This window comes from Daldinia loculata, assembly GCF_022478755.1.
Source record: "Daldinia loculata strain CBS 113971 unplaced genomic scaffold F4817scaffold_41, whole genome shotgun sequence".
NCBI classification, from domain to species: domain Eukaryota; kingdom Fungi; phylum Ascomycota; class Sordariomycetes; order Xylariales; family Hypoxylaceae; genus Daldinia; species Daldinia loculata.
This window is the reverse complement of record NW_026054895.1, coordinates 213,372-234,141: the sequence shown is the minus strand read 5'-3', so window position 1 is coordinate 234,141 and position 20,770 is coordinate 213,372. Positions and strand designations below refer to the sequence as shown.

Genomic DNA, 20,770 nt, shown 5'->3' with positions numbered 1-20,770 from the left:
AAGAAAACAAGAGATGGCCATTGTAGGTGGGTTGGTTACCTCACCTGCTTCAACATTGGTGCATTGGCACTTTATGCCTTTCGTGCCTGCAGTTTCGGATTCTTGATGCCTCAACTAGCACACTAACGCAGCAGTAAGAACCCTATTCCAACAACTGTAACCAACTGCATGTAACTTCTAAGGCTCCCGAACATATTGGACAATGAATATTGAAACTTAATTCAACTTCCGTATCTAAAACCTCAACAGTTTGTATTGTAAAGCGCAGAAGTAAGCATATTAAATTATTTTCTATTATCGATTAAAACAAGAATAAAATTTAACGTATCTTTAATAGGATTACGTTATAAAATGGACGATAAGATACCGAGCTCGTCTTCCCGTGGCGGCGGCCTTCCTCCAATGCCCACGCGCGGTGCTCGTGCTGCAGCACGTGGAGGTAGCCAACGTCGTACGCCTGCTATCATGACCTCATCCAGCCCAGGCTTTCCAGGTCGTACCACTACAGCACTAGCCTCGTCACCAACCCCCATACATGCAGCAGCAGCGACATCTTCACTACAATCTACACCGACACTCCCCACAAACCCTACCAAGGAAGACGTCCAAGTTCCACCCCTCGAGGAGGTACGGCCAGAGATCTTCCTCAAGCCTAAACGGGCCAATGTTATAAACCTCGTCAAGACGCGCACCAACCTCTCGTACCAATGGAAACCAAAGAACGGCGATCTTCCCGAATTGTCTAAGCAAGAGATGGCTCAGGCCAAAGAACGGTTGGATTGGGAATTGCGGAAGCATGTATTCGCCTTCCAGAGTCCAGCATGCGCGGGCTGGATAATCAAGAAGACCTGCAAGAATGTCGATACATCCTCTAGTGTCTTTAGGGCGCTTCGCGAATATATATATTGCGACTACAGGAATATAAAGCATGAGGTTCTATTCGAACGGCTTTATGCAAGTATAATAATAATTGCGATAAATGGAAGCTTGCTAACAGATACCTAGTCCCATGTTGATCAACTTATCCGAGACTATCCAGAAGAAACAGGGCGCAGCCAAGCGGACACAGTGAACGCCGAAGTTCTTCGCATCTGGCTTGAAGGCCGCTTCGACACAAATGTCTTCAAGAACATGTGGGGCCGTACAATGTACAAGGTTATGGACGTCGAATCCACGCTTAGTGACAAGAAGAGTTTGGTGTTCTATTTCTTACAGCGTATCTATACTACTCTCACTCCACCTATGATCATCCTAGTGAGAGGCGAGAGGGACAGGAATCCTGGGTTAAGCTGGTTCCATGTCACAGAGGCTACCAAGAAAAGAATTCCCACTAGCTACGACAAAGATGGGAATCCCAAGTATAACAAATGGAATGTGGACGATACCGCCCGTAAAGGTCTACGAGAAGACTTCGAATCCATGCTCTTTTCTGATAAGAGCAAATTTGTCGAATTGAACCAATTCGACTGGCTGCCGTACGTACCATCGGTCGATCCTGTACCAAAGCCCCCGCCTATGCCGGTTCGTCAATCTGCTCATACTATACAAGCAAAGGCCATGGATTTAGACAAACGCGACAGTTCTAAGCCCCCTCCACCAAAGAAGGTGAGGGCATCATTGGAGTTTTCAGACTCGGAAGATGATGACTTATTTGTCAATGAGCAAGAGCTCCCAGCTGCGACGGAACAACGTCAAAGCAACACACAGGAAGAAACCACCACACCTGAAGAAACCACCACACCTGAAGAAACCACCACAGGCGATTACGGTGATATACTCGATGAATTCAATGCCCCCAATACTACAGGCACCAAACGCAAGTATGGTGTTATGGACGATCTCCATGTCAGTACTACTCAATTGTCCGGTGATTCTAGCTTGGAAGATATCTACAATGCCAGTCCAAATAGAGCAGGGCCTATGGATGTAGAATACACTCAGATGGGTGCACGTGACCATGAGGTGGGGTTGGAGAACACTCGAGTGGGGGCACGTGACCACGAGGTGGGGTTGGAGAACACTCAAGTGGAGAACACTCAAGTGGGGGCACGTGACAAGCAGGTGGATATAGGAGACAACTCACAGGATGAGACTATCACTGCTAGTGCCACAGAGAGCCATGCTGGAGAGGGAGACGAGGAGGATAATGCTGATGTTACAGATGCCAATACCCCAATGGAACCTGAACCCCCCAAAAGAACACGAGGGTCCACAAAAACCCGGGGCTCTGCCAAAACCCGGGGCTCTACACGGACCAGACCAAGTCGAGTGACCAGGTCTAATACAGTGCCCGATGCTGAATCTTCGGGTACACAGCAATCATCCGAGCCGAAAGGAAAGGCCAAAAAGACAAGTGTACCGCGCAGTCGCGGAAAACGAGCGTCGAAAAAGGCGGCTCAAATGTCAAGTGACCAGGTTAGTAGGATAGGGGGCAGCTACATCGGCAGGTTCAATATGACGGATACTAATATGGGATATAGTAGGAAGAGAGATGATATGGTTTGGCCGTTCTCGGATGGGAGCGTAAGTCCTACGGCATACTATATGCAACAAGCAAATTTATATCGTGCGGGATACCATTAAGACATGCCTTAGCATTTAGGTGTCTTACGGTTATGTTGTTTTATATTGTACTGTTTTTCTTCTTCACGTACGGCTCATAATAATAAAATACAAAAAAAAAAAAACCTTGTCATCAGTTCTGTAAACCTCTCGAGTTCTCCTCATACTTGCTTTTGCATACAACTTATTAATAATAATAAAATTGTTATAAATTCTGTAAACTTTATAGGTTTCTATAATATCTGTAATAGTACCATATAAGTTAATCCATATTCGTTTTCTTGTATACCTCCTTACAAAAAATAAAGATGGTTAAAACATAATACCTATAGGTTTGGATAAACAGAACCGATCAACATCATATAGCTAAAATAAAATATTACCATCTTTAAACACCAGCCAGATCTATATCAGCTCATCTAATACAAGGGTAAATAATTAAATATTAAAAATATTATATTAAATATAGAAGTGGTATTTAGTATTAAAATATGGTACAATAAAAGGTAATAGCTTAATATATAAAGGGAATATCCTATTCTATTATAACCAACATAGAAAAATCCCCAGATGCCATATCTCCCATCTATAATACAGGGTTGTAAAGCACCACATCACTCTATCAACCACCCCTTCCTCTTACAAGATAGCAGCCTTACCAAGTGTACCTTACATGCAAGCCTTTGGCATTTTATTTTTTACATGTTTTATATGGCCAATACCCTCCTCCACCAACCCAACCCAAACGTCCCAACAATATCAGATATAGTAACTTAATAAAAGTTACGACATTTACGTGCAAGGTCTACTAAAAAATATATTAATATCGCTTTTAAATCTCGTCCGTGGATATTTGGTAAGTGCTATAATCTTATTGCCACTGCCTTTTACACCATCTTACCAGTTGATTCCACCCTAAAAGTCCAAAATCCAAGCTTCAACCACGCTTCTACCACCCCAAACAACCTACCACCTTTCTGCCACACAATTTCAGATCGTAAAACCCATAATCATTCACACATATCCCACATCACGTCTAGCAAACATAAAGGCTTATCGCTCTACGTTCGTAACTTCCCTCATACCATATCAATCCAGCCTTTTACAAAGCCAACATATTTCATCATTATCATCTCCCTCACCCGTAACACTCCTAGTCACCACACATTCCTCTCGTACATGCCGTATCCGGGCGATAAGTGACTTATTCGCACAGTTTCCTCGTACCTGATATTGCAAAAGCAATACAAATAACTCCTCCATCTTTTTACACCTACAGAGGTATCTACCACACACTACAATAGCACCTACCGAAGTGGCATATATCGAAGCCAACTTCTTATACCATCTATCATATTCATCAATCAACACCATCTACCCCCACCAAATAACCTAAAAATCGGCCATCCCAATATTCCGCCACGTCTCTAACTCCAGCATAGCCTAAAGTCCAAGGTAAGTGTCGAGCCGAAATGTCGTTTGTTGCCATATCACGCGACTAATATTATCAGATGTCCGAGCAGAGCAAATCGGCAAAAGGCGATAGGAAGTCCCAACAGGATAGCTCCAGACCTGCGGAAGGCGCTCGAAACCCCCCCCAAGCTAGTACTAGAGGCCCTGGTGGCCAAGCGACCGATGCGTTACACTCATATCCTCGCCCTATACACGGACGACGTTGGGCGCTCGACGAACCTATTCCATCTATCGAAACCGTAATGGAATACGCTCCTAGCCGTCCACCTAGCCGTGCCCAGCGGCGACCAGATAATACCAGCTCCTTCCTCTCCTCCCTCGGTCGCGATACACAATCCCCGTCAACATCCCACCAGCGCCTTCGTGATGAGTCAATCGAGGACGATTTCAATTCTCTCTATCCACCAGCTCGGTCGAACCCAACCTCTCCAGTACGATCTCGTGGTGGTCGGCGTGGGGTTGGTCACCCACCAGTCCCCGGATCGGCATACCCCGACAACATTACGACACAAATTGTACCATGGCCTAGGGAAATGGTGCGCCGACGACCTACCTTCATCCCTCGAGATGATGTCGGCCGCACGAATATAGCGCAACATTTCCCACAATCCCATTTACAGATCCCCGAAGGAGTAAGTCCCCAGGCCTGGTACGATGAGCTTATCCTCGCCTATAATATGATTGGAAGGATCGAACAAGAAGAATACCAGTCAAGCTTCGAACTTCAACCACTTCTACGTGCTATTGCAAGGGTCAATGGTAGGTTCTTGTTCTGGACTCCCGATGACGTGGGTGGGATGTTGGACCACGATACCGTCACAAGATTGAGTGCCGAGGACTTGCTCACTGTTCGTAACACGAGACTAATTGTCCACCTTATCTGTTTCCCCGACGTCGGTGGCCATTATGGGGCGGTAATATTCGATTCAAGAAATCAGTTCTGGCTTTTTGTCGACTCGTGGGGTCCCAGACGCGAGGCTCGATTTCATACGGCTGCGCGGCGACTACGACAATGGCTCATTCTAAATGGCCTAGTGAATGAACCCTTTAGCGACAACTTTATGCGAAGTCGTGGGAGAATTGCCGATATTACGATGCAGCGTATGGGATGGACCTGCGGCTTGATAGCCATTGATTTCATCCGAGCGTTTATGAGACAAGGGCTGGAGGACTGGGCCGCGTCATATAATGGACCGAACCAGGAACGATCGATGATAGATCAATGGTTAACATGGCTTCGCCGTGAATTGGGCCATAGACCGGATACATTTGTACGATATCCTGCTATTCCCGAAGTCACATATCGGGAGTATATTCGAAACTATTGGGGAATGAGGACACCAACACCGTCAGGTGACCCCGCGGGACGATCGGAACGAAGTCCCATTATCTTATCGTCCCCGAACGCTCGGAGTGGCTCGGCGCCCCGTACATCCCCATCGACACGGAGCTTTCCGGAAAGGACCCGGGGCGATCTCCCAGGTCCCACACACCGACCCCCTCAATGGCGAAGTCCCCCGGGATCACAGCATCATCCTATCGATCTTACTGGGCCATCACCACCGTGTAGAAGTCCTATCGATCTTACTGGGCCAACACCACCGTGTAGAAGTCCTATCGATCTTACTGGGCCATCACCACCGTGTAGAAGCCCAGTGGGAAGTCCATAGGATCCACCTGTCGACTTGCCAAGCCCGCCGCTATGGGCGCGATGCCACAGCAATGTCAGATCTAAGGAAACAAGGGGGGGTAGGTCAGGTAGGGTATAGTCAGAGGCGGAGAAGATGGCAATGAATGGTCAATTGAGTTTCTATGAAGAATTATGCCAATTTACCTGAAATGTTCCAATGCGTTGATATTTTATGGCTTTATATATGCGACGATTTGTTATTTACTCGAAGTTTACCAACCCTTTATACATCAAAAAGATGTAAGATAATATGGTACATTTTATAACCTTTATTTTATTAAAGCTACATAAAATCCCCGTTCGTACGGATAACCTCTTCTAACAATCCCGGCATACCCCTAGCATTATTTTCCAATAGTTCTAGGTCAATTGCTTGCCAACATTGGGATAGAATAACCTTAACTAAATCAAGATCTCGACTGTCAACGTTAAGGTTCTGGCTTTGGAAAGTGTCGATAAAATGTCCATTCATCCAACGCCATACATTTCTCATAGGGCTTAAGTCTGGACTGCTCTTAGGCAATGACAAGTCGCGAATCCCAAGTTCATCAAGACGCCATTGGACGCCGGTATCGTGGTAAATTGGGAAATCCTCCACTTGAAGCACTAGACCAGGGACCTTGTGGGCATATCTGTCGAGGAGAGGTATAATGTACTTGTTGAACTTTTCCGGCGTGATACCCTCACCATCTCGAGGCCAAATAAAAAAAGGCCCTGGTTCCCTACCAAAGAAAGAGGCCCAAAGCACCTAGCCATGGCCCTCCCGTGCCAGTAACTGCCACTCTGATTCCTCGCAGTCATATGGGGTTATCCAAGACTTGTCTTGTGGATTGGCATGGGCGAATACGAACCCGCTAAAGAGCACATTTCGCATGGCATCCTGGCCCCAGTCATCGGGGTGCGGCCTCTGCTCCAAGGCCATACGAGCATACCTTAGCCGCACATCACGCAGCTGTTGTGTAAGCCCGATTTCACGATACAATGCGGTAGGCTTTCTGCTAGAACGCTCCAGGGACCGGGCAATGGCCTCAGTGTCGGTATACCACAACGCACCGGTAAAAAGACGTAACTTCTCCCACGATACATTAGGATATTTGTCGAGGAAACGATAGACATGTAGTTTAATCCATGTATAAGATCTGGAGGCCTTAAGTCCAGGTGTGCGGGGCGAGTTTCCATGAGGAGTGCGCCTGGGGGGGGTAAGGGGGGCGTTTTGAGGCCGTGTATCAAGTGACCCGAAGGGATGGCCGGCACAAGCTTCTATAACCTGATCTAAAGGATAATCCAGCTTCTCCGATATCTCTTTACATTTCCATTTTGCTGTATAGCGTAGTGTACGGATAGCCATGCGCTGATCTTCGCTGAGACGTGGCCTAGGAGGTTCTCGTGTTGGACCAGAGGTCTGATAAGGGATATATCGACCATCTTTAGAGGTGGAATAAGTGCGTCGGGATTGCCAGGCATTTACGGAGTTTAGGTGGACTTCGAGACGGCTATTCGCCTCCTGAATTGGGCTTGAATTGGCTGAAAAATGAAGCATGTTGGACTAATATTTTATTATAAAGGTGAAATTGTAGGTTGGTTTTAATTGGTGGTAAAGAAAATGTAACAAAATAAAATAAATGTGCAACTATGGAGTTGGGTATGAATAAAAATATCAATTTAACAGGTAATATTTACTAAAGCATATAGAAAATTGATGGTACAGTTACGGAAATCGGAACGATATCATAGAGTGGAATGGTTTTGCAAAGTTTGGAACGGTAATCTTGAAGTGGGTCCCAGAAATTTGGATCCGGACCCACTTATTTCAAAATCCAGCCAATCAGAGCCCTTAAAACCTAAAAACGTTCCACCCCACGAAACCATTCCGTGGGTGGAACCATTCTCCGAAACCCCCCCCCTCCGCTATGGTACACAAACGCAAAAGCTGTGGGTTCGAGGACCAGTCTTTCTAATTTTTTGACTTTTTTGACTTTTACCCCACTTTTTCACGTGAAAATCACGTGAAAGTCACGTGAATAGCAAGATCGTTCTATTTTACGAAACTGTTCTAGCAATAGAAACTATTCCAACGTTTACATTTAAATGCTCCTTATATAGTGGTCCTAGTACACGGAACGGTTTCGTAATTTTAGAACGGTTCTAAGGGGTTGTTTGTAAACATAAGCATGAAAAAACTTATGGAGGGTAAGCATAAGTATCAGCAATGCGTTTGGAGGTATTGATTAACTTATCCCCACTGTAATTTGGCTTGTGGAGTGCTTTAAAATACTTTCTCGTGCATCCAATAAACTTCGAGGAAACCGCTGACGATTTTCTGAAATTGAAAAGCCACGGGAACGGTGCTTTTCGAGTCGCTTATAGCCATTTATAGCGATAAAGTGCCCTGTAATTATAGCGCATTTAATGAAAAAACTACAGCACTTTTAGTGATGCCCTAAAAAAGATTTTTATAAAGGATATATACGCTGTAATTACAGCGCATATAGCACCTACATAAGCACTAAAAGCGCTATAGTAAAAAGAGGCGACAACGAGGTTGGGAATAGCTTCACTTACTGTACATTCTAAAACGTACATAAGCATGTGCATAAGCATGAGACCACAAACAAGAAATGACTTATTAGCCTCAGATTAGCCCTGATTGGTCCAAATTATAGTGGGGGTTCCCCCCACAAGCGAGTCATATTTAAGCCTGCTTACGTGCTAGGGTGTCACGGGCCATAAGCATAGCACAGCTTAAGTTTACAAACAACCCCTAAATAACCCCCCTATTCCACTACGGTAGCTTCTTGTTACCCCTTTTGCGAGCTGACTTAGTTATAAATACCATCGCAATAAATTTGCAACATGCACGTCTATGCCACCTGCATGTCAAGTCAATCATTCGCATTTCATCGCTTTAAAGGAAACATGTTTGTGAAATACATGCTGACTTCGATGTGGGCGTCCTTTCTAGGATCGCGTGAAATTAACTAATGCAACACTTCGCAAAGGTAACTCGCTTTCGCATGCCCTCTCCAAGAGCTGAGCAAAAGCGGCCTCGCTAGCTTTTTTCTCCCCCTTAACGCCAGTGATAAGCCAGATATGATACCCGATCACCTAGTCCAAAGGTACCACAGGTTCCCCCCGTCCATAGGCGTCCCCACTAGGACTAACCAGAACCAGACCTGAAATATCGAAGCAGCTGAGTGGAACTCCCACCGTCGACAAGCTCGTAATTAACGAGCCTCTTTCTCCAAGACCTCCAATTCCTTAACTACCGAAGCCTTCGTAGCGATCTTCTTCATCTGAGTGTCCTCTAGCTTCTCGCCGCCAGCATGTCGCATTTCGAGGTCCTCGATTGCGCGGATCTTTTTCTGTAAGCTGCGCAGTTTCTTGGACGCGGGATTCTGGCTGCCGGGCGAGAGCAAAGCGTCCGCAGTGGGTGGCTGAGATGTCTGGATATGCGGCGCAGTGGGTGGTGTCTGTCCGTTCTGATGCGTGTTGCTGCGATTACGTTGGTTGTTACCACCCTGGAAGTTATGCCGCGAGCGACTCCGATCATGTCTCCGTTGGTTATACTGCTGACCACGACGCTCAGGACTGCGTCCCTCGTTTCCAGAACCAGGGCCCTGGTCCCTAGCCGGAGGCGCCAAACCACCATTCTCCTTCCTCTCTCCATCCCTGTTCTCGGGGTCTTTGGCCTTCTTGTTGTTTCGCTTTTTCTTGTTCTTCAATGCAGCCTTTGACAAATTGTCGTCACCGTTAGCACCATCGGCTGGCACTGCACCAGGAACGGCACGCGCACCAGATTCAAGGAATTCCGCACCAGGAACTTGGCGACGCGACCTCCCAAATCCGTTCGGACCCACGTTCTGAGCACCGTTGCTCATCACATGGGCGGCACCTCCCTCGTCCTCTCTTCTAAAGTGAAGCGGCGTTGACATGCCTCGGGCACCGGGAGGACGGTAAGCGCCAACAGGCTTCGACGGAGTCTTCACTGTGCCTAGGTATGCGATAGCCGAAGAATGGGGGGTGGGAACTGGGTGTAGGGGGTCGCCTTGAGGTAGGTTCTCAGGTAGAACCGGTCTCCAAGTTACGTTATAGAGCTCTACCATATCTTCATGGTACATGATGCCTCCACCGACATGCCAGATCTTAACACCATTATCAACACGGAGACGTGGGGACGTTGTGGCTGTCATAATATATCGGCTGTCAGGGCTCCATTGGCACACACTAGGATTGCCACTCTCAATGGTGCAAACTTTACGATAATCTTTTTCCAGATCGTAAACGTCAATTTGACCAGCCAGGTTGCCGAATCCAGCAACCAGGGTAAATCGACCAGTTGGCGAAAAGAGGATCGTGTTCCGGGGAGCAATAGGAAACGAGTGAGTGGCGACCGCCCTATGATTAAAGATTGTGGTCTTCGCGGGCATATAACCGTAGATCACACCAAACTCTTTACCATTCGGAGACCACGACACATCGTGAATCGGCCCGTCCTTATCCAAGGTTACACGGGCATCGAGGGAGCCATTAGCGGAAAGGAGATAGAGATTGGTTTCTCCATAATAACTCTTGTTCGATTTATCAACATCTGTTTGTGCCAGCACAATCAGGCTCGTTCCCAAGCTGTTCCACTTGAGCTGAACCTTATCGCCCTTGAAGAAAGTCTTCTGCGAAATCGAGTTCGTGAACTGAGGAACGTTGTAAACCTTGACAGCAGCAGGTTGTCCCTATATCATATTGTCAACTTCAAGTCGAGTAGAGAAATCAAAAAGGGCAAACAAACCTTCCGCTCAGGGATGAAAACCGCAACATTGTGGCTTTGACCAGGAGCAATAGCAAAATCGGTTACGCCTTCAACTCGAAGCTTATCCCAGACTTTGCTCAGGTCATCGCTTTCGTAGAACTGTACTTCGTTGGTGACGAGACGGGCGCAGAACTTTTCGTCGAAGGTATATTGAAGATTCCAGCCAGTCTGGGATTTTTGAACAAATCGTCCTATGGGTTGCTTCTCGACGTCGTCGGGAAGGTCTTCGATAGTTCGCCAGATCTTCAAGTTCTTTGTCGCATCACCAGCCTCGTCCTTAGCAGGGCGTTCCCAGGTGCTTAGGAAGGAACCGCGCGGAGAAAAGGCGACATCGAAGACGTTAGAGATAGCTATGCTAGTTAAAATATGGCCAACAGATGCATCGACAATGCAGACGCATTCGCTGGATACCCAGGCTAGATATCGGCCACAGGGCGAATAGACACAGCACCGCAAGTTCCCTTCGGGTTTAACGAACCCAGGGAGAGGCTCGTAGACAGGCGCAGCGTCGGTAACGCCGATAGCCTTCTGAGTTCGGTAAGCAAACTGCAATGGATTCGCCATGACTAGTCAAAGTCACAGAAAAAAGGTGAATTGCAGGGTGGTTGAAGTATTGTTCTTGTCGTTTGTATGAAGATTCTCTTGCCTAAGGTTGCCTAAGGTTCGAAGTAACGGGCGTGCGTGGGAGGGAACCGAGTAGATTTATCGAAAAGCTTTTCTCAGTTGACCTAATAGTGGACTCGATGGTGACAGCTACCCCTAATACCAGTTAAAGATATTAAACAGGTTAATATCTCGGTAGACTCGTATCAAGTTAATAATTTGTCTGGTGCGTAGGACGGAAGCCCGCAAGAAAGTCGTAATGAGCCGACAGAGAAAGATGTTGCTGCGCCGCGATAAAGCTTATGGCCTTCGGTTGGTGATGCAGTTAAACTTGTCAGAGGACCAGATTTGACGCCTCGGATAGGCACGCGGGGGCGAAGAAGTAATAAAAACGGCAAGAAGAATAGAAGGGAACTTGACAGGTCACCCAGAGGCAGGAGATTGACGAGAGGCAGTGGGTGGACGTGACCGTGACGGAACGGAGCTTGAGTGGGCTGGAGAAGAAAGAAAGGGACGAGGTGAAAGAGACGAAAAAATAAAAATAAAAGCGAGTCATGACTGCTGCTGACATGGAACCTAGGAAATTTTTGCCATGTACGAAGTACCGGACCTACTTCAGCCACAGTTTAACTGTAAATAGCTAGCGGCATTGGGGCTCACTTAGGCCCCACGATCGACGGGCTAGACCTAGGTAATACCCCTAGGAATACCCCCAGACCCCAGACCCCCTGCAACCCAATCGCCAATCGGTTGGCAGCTGCCTTTTTGTATTCCCCAAACTTCTATTTTGAGACCAGCACGACGTGACGTATGTAGCCTTTTAGTATGAGTACTTCTTGAACTCAAAACAACTCATACAACCAATTATTAATTACCTACACACTATATTTAGGTACCTAGGTGATAAGATTGGGGTTGGAGATTTCCATCAAGGTATATATGATTCAATATCGTCCTAACCTCAACATGATTCAACATGATTTAACATGCAACCGTCTGGACGATTGTGGCGCAATATTCTTAACATACGACTGATACGTACCTTGGGTGCATTGGGTATAGTACTTATATACAGTATACAGTATACAGTATATAGTATATAGTATATCACCGTAAAGCAAAATCCAAAATCCAGACTTTGTTCTATTCACGTAAGATCGTCCCGTATGTCTCAATGAAGAGAAACAACTATGGTACACCTTATCTTAAGTACCTACCTAAGGTATACTAGCTAACGTATAGGTAGTCACATGGTATGTTTGCTTTGTTCTTCAAATCAGACGACAAAAGGAGACGAACTGTTGCCTTCATGCTACCACGAACTTCTACTTGCTTCCTTAGCACGAATTCACTCCAAACTTGTTACTTACTTACTTCTTGCAAGTTTACTTTAGGTAGGCATTTCGAGTTAGTTACCTGTTAGTATAATGTCTTACAAAGTCAAACTCGGTTCCTCCTACTATGGTAAACAGTCATATTATATATCATTTTACAGAGCTGATTCCTTCTCATAACCTCCTCTCTTACGATATTGGACTTGGGGCAAAGCTCTTGAGTCCCTGTGGAAAGGAGGTCAAAGGTAAAATCGGAAACGAATATTTGTTATTATTCCATGGTAAGAACCACGAGTTCCTCGCAGACGTCATTAAATACGACACAAATATAGACTATGGACTTCGCACAACATCTCTAATCCAACAGTTCCGTCCACACGAGATACAGATTGGGCAACTTTGATTTTTCGTACGGCCTAACATTCTTTCCATCTTCCTCCATCTCAAAAATCCATGTGGGAAACGTCACTAGAGTAGAACTCCTGAACGGTTTCGGAGGGTTAGACCATACATGGTGCATTTGAGGCGCTCCGCAGTTGATCTGTATTGCTCGATATCCCCTGGATTTCATTTCGAGCATTATGAATCTTGCTAACGCTTTCATGAGCCCTTGGCCATAATATCCATGTCTTGTTCCGCTACCGACCCGTTCAATAACCTGCCCGGCCGCCGTAGGCTTCCATGATCCCTTCGGTCGTGGATCGTGTGCTTCATAATATTTTCCCATGGGAACGTTCAGAGGCGTGGCCTTCGTTGCAGCCTCCCATCCCTTCGGGTCACCAGGGGCGAACTTGTCGAACGATAATCCAAAGCCAACAATGGGAAAATCCAACGCATCAAGTAGCCTTTGCCGTCCATTAACCTCTAGATCGGGATCGTCGACATCGATGTCGTTCCAATAACAAACACCACCCTTAGCAGCTGATTCGGGCCTCTTAAATACGAACTCCTTGTCCCAAATGCAGAATGAGAGGCCATTCTTCGCCGCCATTTCAGGCATCTCATAGAAAGGTTTGCAGGCATGATAAGCCTTTAACGCTTCGCTTGCCTGGCGTCCTTCGTATATTGCGCTCCAGATGGGTGAATCGAAGTAGTGGGTAAAAAAACCCAAGGCCGAGATTGACTCGGCAAGATCGGGCGTTACTAGCCGGATTTCATACCTTGAGGGCAGCTCAATCCCGTGGCTGTTCCGTATCGGAGCACCTGGTCCCATAGTCGTCTACTACTTGGACTTGTACGCCGTTGAAGTTATTCCTCCCCTTTGAAACCAGCGAAGTAGGTGACGACGCCTAAGTATCAAGTTCACCTAGAAGGTTAAATAGTATGAAAGGATGTCTCTCGTCAGCGCCAACTGTAAAATATCTTACATCACCTAGATCTTCGTTCCGGGAATATACGAAAAGGTATATATTCCGTCATGACGTGAGCGCGAGATGCGCGAGATAGTATGGCATATCCTAATGTAGCAAGGAATTCGCTGCACACAGTCAAGGGGGCGTGTGGCCAATCGAATGTGTCTATTTATCTAGCTGTGTCGCATTGTTTACCGCACTTATGAACACATTAGGAAGCTGACTTCTCTTAGGATGACTTGGCAATTTTTATTACGATTTTGACACGCTTCCTATCACCGCAAATGCTGTTAGCTACGATACACTATGTCCGCCTGACCATAAAATGTCGATTGCCTCTAGACTACATGCCGCTGTATATAATCCCACTACGTCAGATATTGCGGCCAACGCAGAAGTGACATGAATTGATCATTGGTTCACGGCTAGTCTTACTACTTAGGGTATTGCATTTGGCCATGGAAATGGGCGGCGAAGATCTATACAAGTTTTATTTCGTATCGCTCATATAGCAATTATATTTTAGCATATGCTTATATGAAGCTCCGATATGCGGCCTGAAAGTCGCGGAAGGGTTTTACCACCCTGCGACTCCAGCATCAAGCAATAGGGTGTCGATAACATCCTCTCCTGAGAGCAAAGTTGCACTCACAGCCCCGGTAGGTGATTCAGTTGCGATGGTCCCAGACCAGTAACCTATATCCTTCAACGGGCTTGCACCCTTCTCGAGCTGCATATCTGTCCGTATAATCTTAGGTGCAAGTGTGAGTGGCTGCGCAATCGGAGTCGAGATTTTAACTGATACCTGTGATGGGTCGAAATTGGCTTGGTCTGTTCTCGCTGCAATGGTAATGGATACTATGCCATCCGCGACACGAGTCAAGCTGGGGACGATAAACGCTTTATCTTGAATGGGAAAGACTTGCGTCTCGAAGCCTTTTGCCGCGATGGCAAACGATGATGCTTCTGATAACTTAGCGCTAGATATCGAGAAGGGTAGGTACTGCGTTGTAGCGTTCGTTTGGTTATCGGTTAGTTTGAACACAGAGGTGCCCAAGTTGTCCTCGGGGACTAGTGTCTCCGTATAGTTATTCGAGAAAGTTATTGAGACCGGGTCCTTCGGAATCTCTCTAGAGTACAACATCTAACTTCTTCTTAGCCACGTGTCACCATAGGATTTATATCTTACACTCTGTCACATACCCTGATTTTTCCCGAGAGGACTAGCTGTTTATCGCCAGTGACATCCCAAGTCACATTTATCGGCTTGATGAACGCTGGCGCTATTGCTGATTGGAGATGTACTTTTGACGGAACGGTGTTGAGCATGCGGCCTAGCAAGTCGACGCAAGTGTCTTGGAACCCATCTCCTTGAGCGTACAACTCCAACATGGTCTTGTTGCCATCGCTCTCGTATAGCCGGAGGTCCGACCTACTACTCTCATTGAAACTTGTCACGAGCGGACCGCCCCTGGCTCCTGTGTTGTCGATGTATTCGTGGACCACTGCCGAATCGAACACTGCCCGGGTGTCGTCAAGGTTTGATGCACCATTGGTGTTATTCGGAGTTATGGCAGACTGCTCGACTACCTCTGGGAACCCTCCAGCATGTACCTTGCATTGTTATGGTTAATACCAACTTATATTAATGCGAAAAATTCCCTCAATGAGATCATCAAACTCGATACATATTTCCCTTTAAATTGGTTTAATGTGAAGTGGCAAGTTCAGGATGATGCGACTTACAGATCCTATAGTGTGACCGCATGCCGTCAAGGCGATGGCGTCGTGTTGGTTGAAGCCGGTTTTTTCGAACTGCGCCAGTGTCTCTCCCAGGCTTGTTGACGGCTCTGGTACGCCGGTCTTGGGATCAGCTACAGTCGCGTCTATCCTACCGGGTTTATACGGTATGTATTTCCCTCCACATAGATGTACCGACATGACCGTCCCGATGGCAATCAGATCAGACACTTAACACAGTTTTCTCAGCACCGCAAATTAAAAGTCTATTAGTATCGCACCGGGATTTCATAGTTGGCTTACTAGGAACAAACTCGTTAACGAAGGGCCGCCAGAACGTAAAGCTGTCGTTGAACGCGGACCCGGAGTTCTCGCCGCGAGCCGTCTCGAATCCGATGCTGGCATCCAACCCGCCTGTCCCGGCAGCAACATCGGCCGTGGCGAAATCATGGAACGCAACGCGTAGCCACTGCGCAGACGTTGTCCTGCGAGAGTTTATGGCCGGCTGGCCCACTTCTGTGACATAGTTGTCGCAGGGCGTGATGGCCGACGAGAAATTAGAGGCATAGGCGCCCCAATTGTCCACGAGGATGTGTTCGAGGGCCGATACAGCAACGTTTGGGTAGTAGAACATGGCCGCAATTGGCATAGGGACTGTGCCCAAGAATACAACGAGGCCCGAGGAGACACGCATCTTGTCAATTCGACACCAACTTGGTCCGATGGTTGACTCAAGTTCAACAGCAAGAGACTAGGTAGCATGCCTGTATACAAGTCTGGAAGGTAACTAGCGCAACTAAGCTATGTATAAATCAATATCAGATATGAGTCGCGGACAAGGTAGAAAACGCCAAGGTAGCCTCATTAAATAGGAGACGGTAGAGAGGCCGGGATGCCGGATCAGATACCGGGCTTTATAGACCACTTGGCACAACATAGTAATCAGCTCGTCGGCCGAACCTAGCGACTCCACCTCGGGGAATCCGGTAAGCCACTCGCCTCGAATCCATACCATATAGCCTGGAAGCCGTATTAGGTCAGATTATCATTACATATGTTCTTACTGGACGTTGCATGGTTGAAATGGTCAGCGCCCCGTGCCATTGCAGCGTGCTAGGGCCGGGAGCGATGTGACTCTGCAAGTGTGTGAAACGTGCGGGAGCCAATGCCGATCAGGGTTCCATGTTGCCGCCTCTGTGGAATTCTATAAAATCGGTAGAAGCGCCGAGCTGACCTCCTTATTCAGAGACTGGTAAGCTTTTAGTGTATTAAAGCTTGTTGATACCCCAACTTTTGGTGCATGAGGACATTTCGGGTTTATAACCATACCTTATAAGTACGGTATAGCGCATATATAGTTTGACGGTAGATAGCCTATTGTCACATTCAGAGACGGAGTTTTGATAGAACGATAACTAAGTGTTCTGCTATTGCGCAGTTATAGCTATTCTCGTAGGAAGCTTATCATAGAGTCGCAAGGAATAAGGATGAAGTAGAGGAGTTGCTTACAAGGATCCACGGATCTACGGGGAATACATAACTCAGGTTAGTGGGTAAGTTGAAGATTGGGGGTGGCTGTCTGGGGCTACCTCTTTTACAGTGCCTCCGGAACACTCGGCACGTTGGAGCTCGTGACGATGGTTGAGTTGGAATTAATAGAGGCCAAGAAGTTCGTAAAAACAACATACCACTCTCGAGCAAGTATCTCGAGCAAGTATTAAGAGTACCATTGAATCTACACCACGAAGAGCTTCGATACTTGGCCGCTCTGGCTATGTCCTATCCAACAAGCCCAGTCCCCAACATTCAGTCCACGCATAGCCCTTACACAGCAGCATATGGATGGAAAGACAATATCGCAATTTATTAACATCGGGCTCTGGGGTTTCGGACCACAAGATCGCGCGGCTTGTATGGTGCTCAACCGGGACTTTGAATATCGTCTCCATAAGGAGTTCGATAGGACTAAATGGTTATACGCGCATACCTACTACACAGAAGATGAGTTCTGGAATATTTATGACAAGAACGCATATGACACATTGAGGAAGAAGTACCGTGCTAGCACGTTACCCTCCGTGTATGAAAAGGTCAAAGTTGACCTTGAGGAAACCTCAAGGAAAGAAAGAGAGAAGTGAGGACCGTGGGCAATGTCCCTCTGGCCTCTGGGTGGACTCTGGGGCATCAAGAAGGCTATTGACAGTGGGAAATATTTTCCACGATGCCCACCCTGGCGGAATGTATAATTGAGCTGTATAATGTTACTAGAGACAAGATCTTCCTCTTTAGTATGCATTTCTATCTAGTATAATCTTTTAGTGTTCAATAATAGGTACTGGTCTAATACCGGTTTATATGGTGAAGAAAGTCGTAAAAAGAAAAAGAAAAAAAGTATGGTCGTCTAGGGAATCGAACCCCAGGACCTAGCAATACTTCTAAGGATATGGTTAAGGATACGGTGTTAAAGCAGTTCTTAGGAGGGGCGGGAAGTATTTGCTAGGCCGTTCCAACACGACCTTTTGGCATTTGTTAAAAACCCCGACTGCTTATTTAGTCTATAAGTCTTCATTTTAGAATTTAGATGGGAAAATGTCGGGTGGCTCGGGATAAGATTCCCGCCTGGTGGTTTGACAGAGTTTATTCAGTTTGCATTACGAGGTACCTATGTACGATAGAGTTACCTACCGGTCCCAAGCCAAACCGCTACTATAAGTCTACCTAGGTACTATTTCTACTTTATCCAGCGGTTGGAGTTACCCCCTGCCCCCTTTGAGAATTGGCCAAACATCGGGCCCCTTCGGACGCCACATCACAATGCTATCGGGCGAATTGATGGCTGAGCGGTAGTTTGGTGCTAAGATGAGATGTTGGGACGCGTGATGGACAGCTTGGAAGAGACAGCTAAGCATAGGCCAGAAGTGACCAAGTATGTCTGAGTCCCTAAAAGGTTACGTGGAAATTTGGTATACACTCTACCTACAGGTAGTTAATTACATTATATCTAGAACCGACAACATGTAGCACCAATTAATTATTATTATTAGGAACACTGTCTTCGGATACAATCCCCATAGCCATTTCTGACCCTGTAAATATTATATGCCACTTCCTTTCCGGGTCTCTAGGTCGAAGTTCGACATTGATATCCTCATCTGGGACGGGGAAGCCTGCTTGGACCGGCGAATTTTCCCAGGTAGGCTCAATCCACTTGCCAGCGACAGGCACCACGTCGAACTGGAGTACCAATAATGCTGCAAGTGCCATGATCTCTGTGCTTGCAAAGTGGCGGCCGGGGCAAAGGACATGTCCGCCACCGAATGCGCGGAATGCGACTCTGTTCGGTTTCTTGTGTCCAAGGGTCGGTTTCCGCACGAAACGCAAGTGATCGAACTGCCTGGCATCTTCACCCCATGCAGAGACATCAGTATGCTGCACAGGAGCCGGGATCATGAGCATGCTACCCTTCTTGAGAAGGAAGCGGCCATCTAAGAGTACGTCCTCGAGAAGCACACGTGGGCCAGGGTTGACGGCGCGGTGGCGTAGTGTTTCTTGAAATGTACTCAGAAGTATGGGACAAGACTCGCGGATGCCAGCCAAGTCGACAGTGTTGATGATACCCCTTTCTTCATCATTCTCCTCACGCACTAGCATAGAAACTTCGCGGCGGACATCAGCGAGTACTTGCTCGTCTGAAAAGATGTGGTAGAGGACCCATAGGGCACAGGGGGTCGAATTTCCCAATACAGCAAAGGTGTTCCCGAGCTCCCCTCGCGCCACATCTTCAAGACTGAGACCGAATAGCTGCCGATGATGTTCAAAGCGCTTGCGCACGAGCCCAGAGGCTTTTTCGTGCCCGCCCTTGCGCATGTAGTCAATCATGGCATTGGCCGCAAGCTCACGTGCACGAACGAGCCTGGGAAAAAGTAGCGAGGCGAAAGGAAAGACGGAAAGAGTCAAGAAGCCCGCCTCGAATGTTCTAAGGTGATTGTTAGCAGGGTTATAGGTCTAATGGAGGCTCAGTCGAGCTAAGGGATAGTAATCGTGCTTACTTCCAAGCTTCGGCAATAACAGGGTCTCGGTACGGATTCTGTGGCCCCCAGACTGCTTCCGTCGTGGATTCGACCATGATTCGACGTGACCACTGCCACAGGCCGACTTGCACAGTTCCTTGTGCCCGCAGCTTTTCCATGTCGGCTGAAAAAACCTCGATCGATCTTCTGTTTATCGCATCGAGGTCCTCTCCGGGTCCCATCACAGGCGTGATATACTTGGGCCAACTTATACTGAAGCCGTCCTCACTTGTTAGGTTCTGATGCATTATCTTGACAGCCTCCTTGCTCATACCAACAAGGTTACCCGCATCGGCTGCGATAGCAGCAAAGCTGATGGTGCGCCATTGTTTCTGCAGTGCGGGGATGAGTTTGGTGGCATTCACGATGTACATTCGCGAAAATGGCACGCGCAGGGTATATATTGGAAGCTTGTACGTGTCTCTGTTCGAAGTTCCAGATCAGTTGCCAGAACAAGAAGCACATTTAGGTATGGATTGGTATAGGCTGCTTAAGAATAGCTGGCAAACCTCAAACGAATATAGAAGCGTGACTTCTCCCTAAACATCCCAATCAAGGGGCCAAAGAAGGGAACTCCAACCTCGATAGCTGGTGGTTCCCTGGCATCCTGAGTTAAGTGAAGGAGAAAGCGAAGAAAAATGTAGGTAGCTACCATGCCACTGAATACGATAGTCACGGCGGGCGCCATAACGTTCGAAGATCTGATGATGCTTACTGTTACCTTTGTTGTCTGATCTACCTAGATATGCGGAGAGTCTTGGCATTCCCCTCAACGAACGAATCATAATCGGTGCCGTACCGTCGGTAGTGAGAACGTCGTACCCCTCAAGGATGAGGCACATGGACTGTAGTAGAGGGAAAGAATATATGATGGCTCCTACAAAGTCCAGCTCTGGTCATGGTGGATATAAAAGGTATCAATCAACCTCCCTAATACTGATAATCATGGATTCTAACTCGAGTCGCATTGTTCTACTAACATGGCATATACAACAGCTTTCTATGTAAGCATTATCTTCCAGGGATGGAGAGAACAAGATTGATCAACCTCAGCCTGTTCAATTTGAGCCTGTGCAGTCTCCAAATTCTAATGTCTTTTGTGTACTTCGAAGGCTAAACTATCACATCGACGATATTCGGTC

General features: G+C 47.0%; 7 protein-coding genes across 7 annotated transcripts; 2 read left to right on the top strand and 5 right to left on the bottom strand.

Annotated features, from left to right (window-relative positions):
• The first annotated feature begins 66 nt into the window (after positions 1-66).
• On the top strand, positions 67-1,607 carry F4817DRAFT_188132 (uncharacterized protein). The gene is made up of 4 exons (XM_049298436.1): positions 67-270; positions 338-954; positions 1,006-1,475; positions 1,555-1,607. Exons 2-4 carry the CDS (start codon positions 352-354, stop codon positions 1,565-1,567), a joined length of 1,086 nt encoding a protein of 361 aa, XP_049157016.1. The 5' UTR covers positions 67-270; positions 338-351; the 3' UTR covers positions 1,568-1,607.
• Positions 1,608-5,871: 4,264 nt separating this feature from the next.
• On the bottom strand, positions 5,872-7,314 carry F4817DRAFT_344242 (uncharacterized protein). Its single transcript, XM_049304118.1, has one exon. The coding sequence runs from the start codon at positions 7,263-7,265 to the stop codon at positions 6,474-6,476; it is 792 nt and encodes a 263-aa protein (XP_049157015.1). The 5' UTR covers positions 7,266-7,314; the 3' UTR covers positions 5,872-6,473.
• A 1,477-nt stretch (positions 7,315-8,791) lies between these two features.
• Positions 8,792-11,215, bottom strand: F4817DRAFT_188059 (translation initiation factor eIF-2A). Its single transcript, XM_049298434.1, has 2 exons — positions 10,509-11,215; positions 8,792-10,452 (listed from the first exon to the last, which is right to left on the bottom strand). Exons 1-2 carry the CDS (start codon positions 11,091-11,093, stop codon positions 8,950-8,952), a joined length of 2,088 nt encoding a protein of 695 aa, XP_049157014.1. The 5' UTR covers positions 11,094-11,215; the 3' UTR covers positions 8,792-8,949.
• Positions 11,216-12,647: 1,432 nt separating this feature from the next.
• F4817DRAFT_344240 (uncharacterized protein) lies at positions 12,648-13,918 on the bottom strand. The gene has a single exon (XM_049304117.1). The coding sequence runs from the start codon at positions 13,677-13,679 to the stop codon at positions 12,822-12,824; it is 858 nt and encodes a 285-aa protein (XP_049157013.1). The 5' UTR covers positions 13,680-13,918; the 3' UTR covers positions 12,648-12,821.
• A 211-nt stretch (positions 13,919-14,129) lies between these two features.
• On the bottom strand, positions 14,130-16,420 carry F4817DRAFT_344233 (heme peroxidase). The gene is made up of 4 exons (XM_049304116.1): positions 15,862-16,420; positions 15,565-15,788; positions 15,022-15,432; positions 14,130-14,962 (listed from the first exon to the last, which is right to left on the bottom strand). The coding sequence occupies exons 1-4, from the start codon at positions 16,250-16,252 to the stop codon at positions 14,396-14,398; spliced, it is 1,593 nt and encodes a 530-aa protein (XP_049157012.1). The 5' UTR covers positions 16,253-16,420; the 3' UTR covers positions 14,130-14,395.
• Positions 16,421-17,396: 976 nt separating this feature from the next.
• F4817DRAFT_317991 (uncharacterized protein) lies at positions 17,397-17,696 on the top strand (the record flags this gene model as incomplete). The annotated part of the gene is made up of 1 exon (XM_049300876.1): positions 17,397-17,696. The coding sequence occupies one exon, from the start codon at positions 17,397-17,399 to the stop codon at positions 17,694-17,696; it is 300 nt and encodes a 99-aa protein (XP_049157011.1).
• Positions 17,697-18,505: 809 nt separating this feature from the next.
• Positions 18,506-20,337, bottom strand: F4817DRAFT_344228 (cytochrome P450). Its single transcript, XM_049304115.1, has 3 exons — positions 20,138-20,337; positions 19,608-20,051; positions 18,506-19,534 (listed from the first exon to the last, which is right to left on the bottom strand). Exons 1-3 carry the CDS (start codon positions 20,314-20,316, stop codon positions 18,586-18,588), a joined length of 1,572 nt encoding a protein of 523 aa, XP_049157010.1. The 5' UTR covers positions 20,317-20,337; the 3' UTR covers positions 18,506-18,585.
• Positions 20,338-20,770: the final 433 nt, after the last annotated feature.

What these genes read in the sequence shown, in the direction of transcription:
- F4817DRAFT_344228 (XM_049304115.1), bottom strand. Translation starts at nt 20,316, where the DNA reads ATGGCGCCCGCCGTGACTATCGTATTCAGTGGCATGGTAGCTACCTAC. An exon ending in CGCTTCTATATTCGTTTGAG is followed by an intron (nt 20,052 to 20,137) that starts GTTTGCCAGCTA and finishes AACTTCGAACAG; the next exon opens with AGACACGTACAAGCTTCCAA. An exon ending in GTTATTGCCGAAGCTTGGAA is followed by an intron (nt 19,535 to 19,607) that starts GTAAGCACGATT and finishes CAATCACCTTAG; the next exon opens with AACATTCGAGGCGGGCTTCT.
- F4817DRAFT_344240 (XM_049304117.1), bottom strand. Translation starts at nt 13,679, where the DNA reads ATGGGACCAGGTGCTCCGATACGGAACAGCCACGGGATTGAGCTGCCC.
- F4817DRAFT_188059 (XM_049298434.1), bottom strand. Translation starts at nt 11,093, where the DNA reads ATGGCGAATCCATTGCAGTTTGCTTACCGAACTCAGAAGGCTATCGGC. An exon ending in TTTTCATCCCTGAGCGGAAG is followed by an intron (nt 10,453 to 10,508) that starts GTTTGTTTGCCC and finishes AATATGATATAG; the next exon opens with GGACAACCTGCTGCTGTCAA.
- F4817DRAFT_344242 (XM_049304118.1), bottom strand. Translation starts at nt 7,265, where the DNA reads ATGCTTCATTTTTCAGCCAATTCAAGCCCAATTCAGGAGGCGAATAGC.
- F4817DRAFT_344233 (XM_049304116.1), bottom strand. Translation starts at nt 16,252, where the DNA reads ATGCGTGTCTCCTCGGGCCTCGTTGTATTCTTGGGCACAGTCCCTATG. An exon ending in GCGGTCACACTATAGGATCT is followed by an intron (nt 15,433 to 15,564) that starts GTAAGTCGCATC and finishes TAACAATGCAAG; the next exon opens with GTACATGCTGGAGGGTTCCC. An exon ending in TCCTCTCGGGAAAAATCAGG is followed by an intron (nt 14,963 to 15,021) that starts GTATGTGACAGA and finishes AGAAGAAGTTAG; the next exon opens with ATGTTGTACTCTAGAGAGAT.
- F4817DRAFT_188132 (XM_049298436.1), top strand. Translation starts at nt 352, where the DNA reads ATGGACGATAAGATACCGAGCTCGTCTTCCCGTGGCGGCGGCCTTCCT. An exon ending in TTCTATTCGAACGGCTTTAT is followed by an intron (nt 955 to 1,005) that starts GCAAGTATAATA and finishes ACAGATACCTAG; the next exon opens with TCCCATGTTGATCAACTTAT.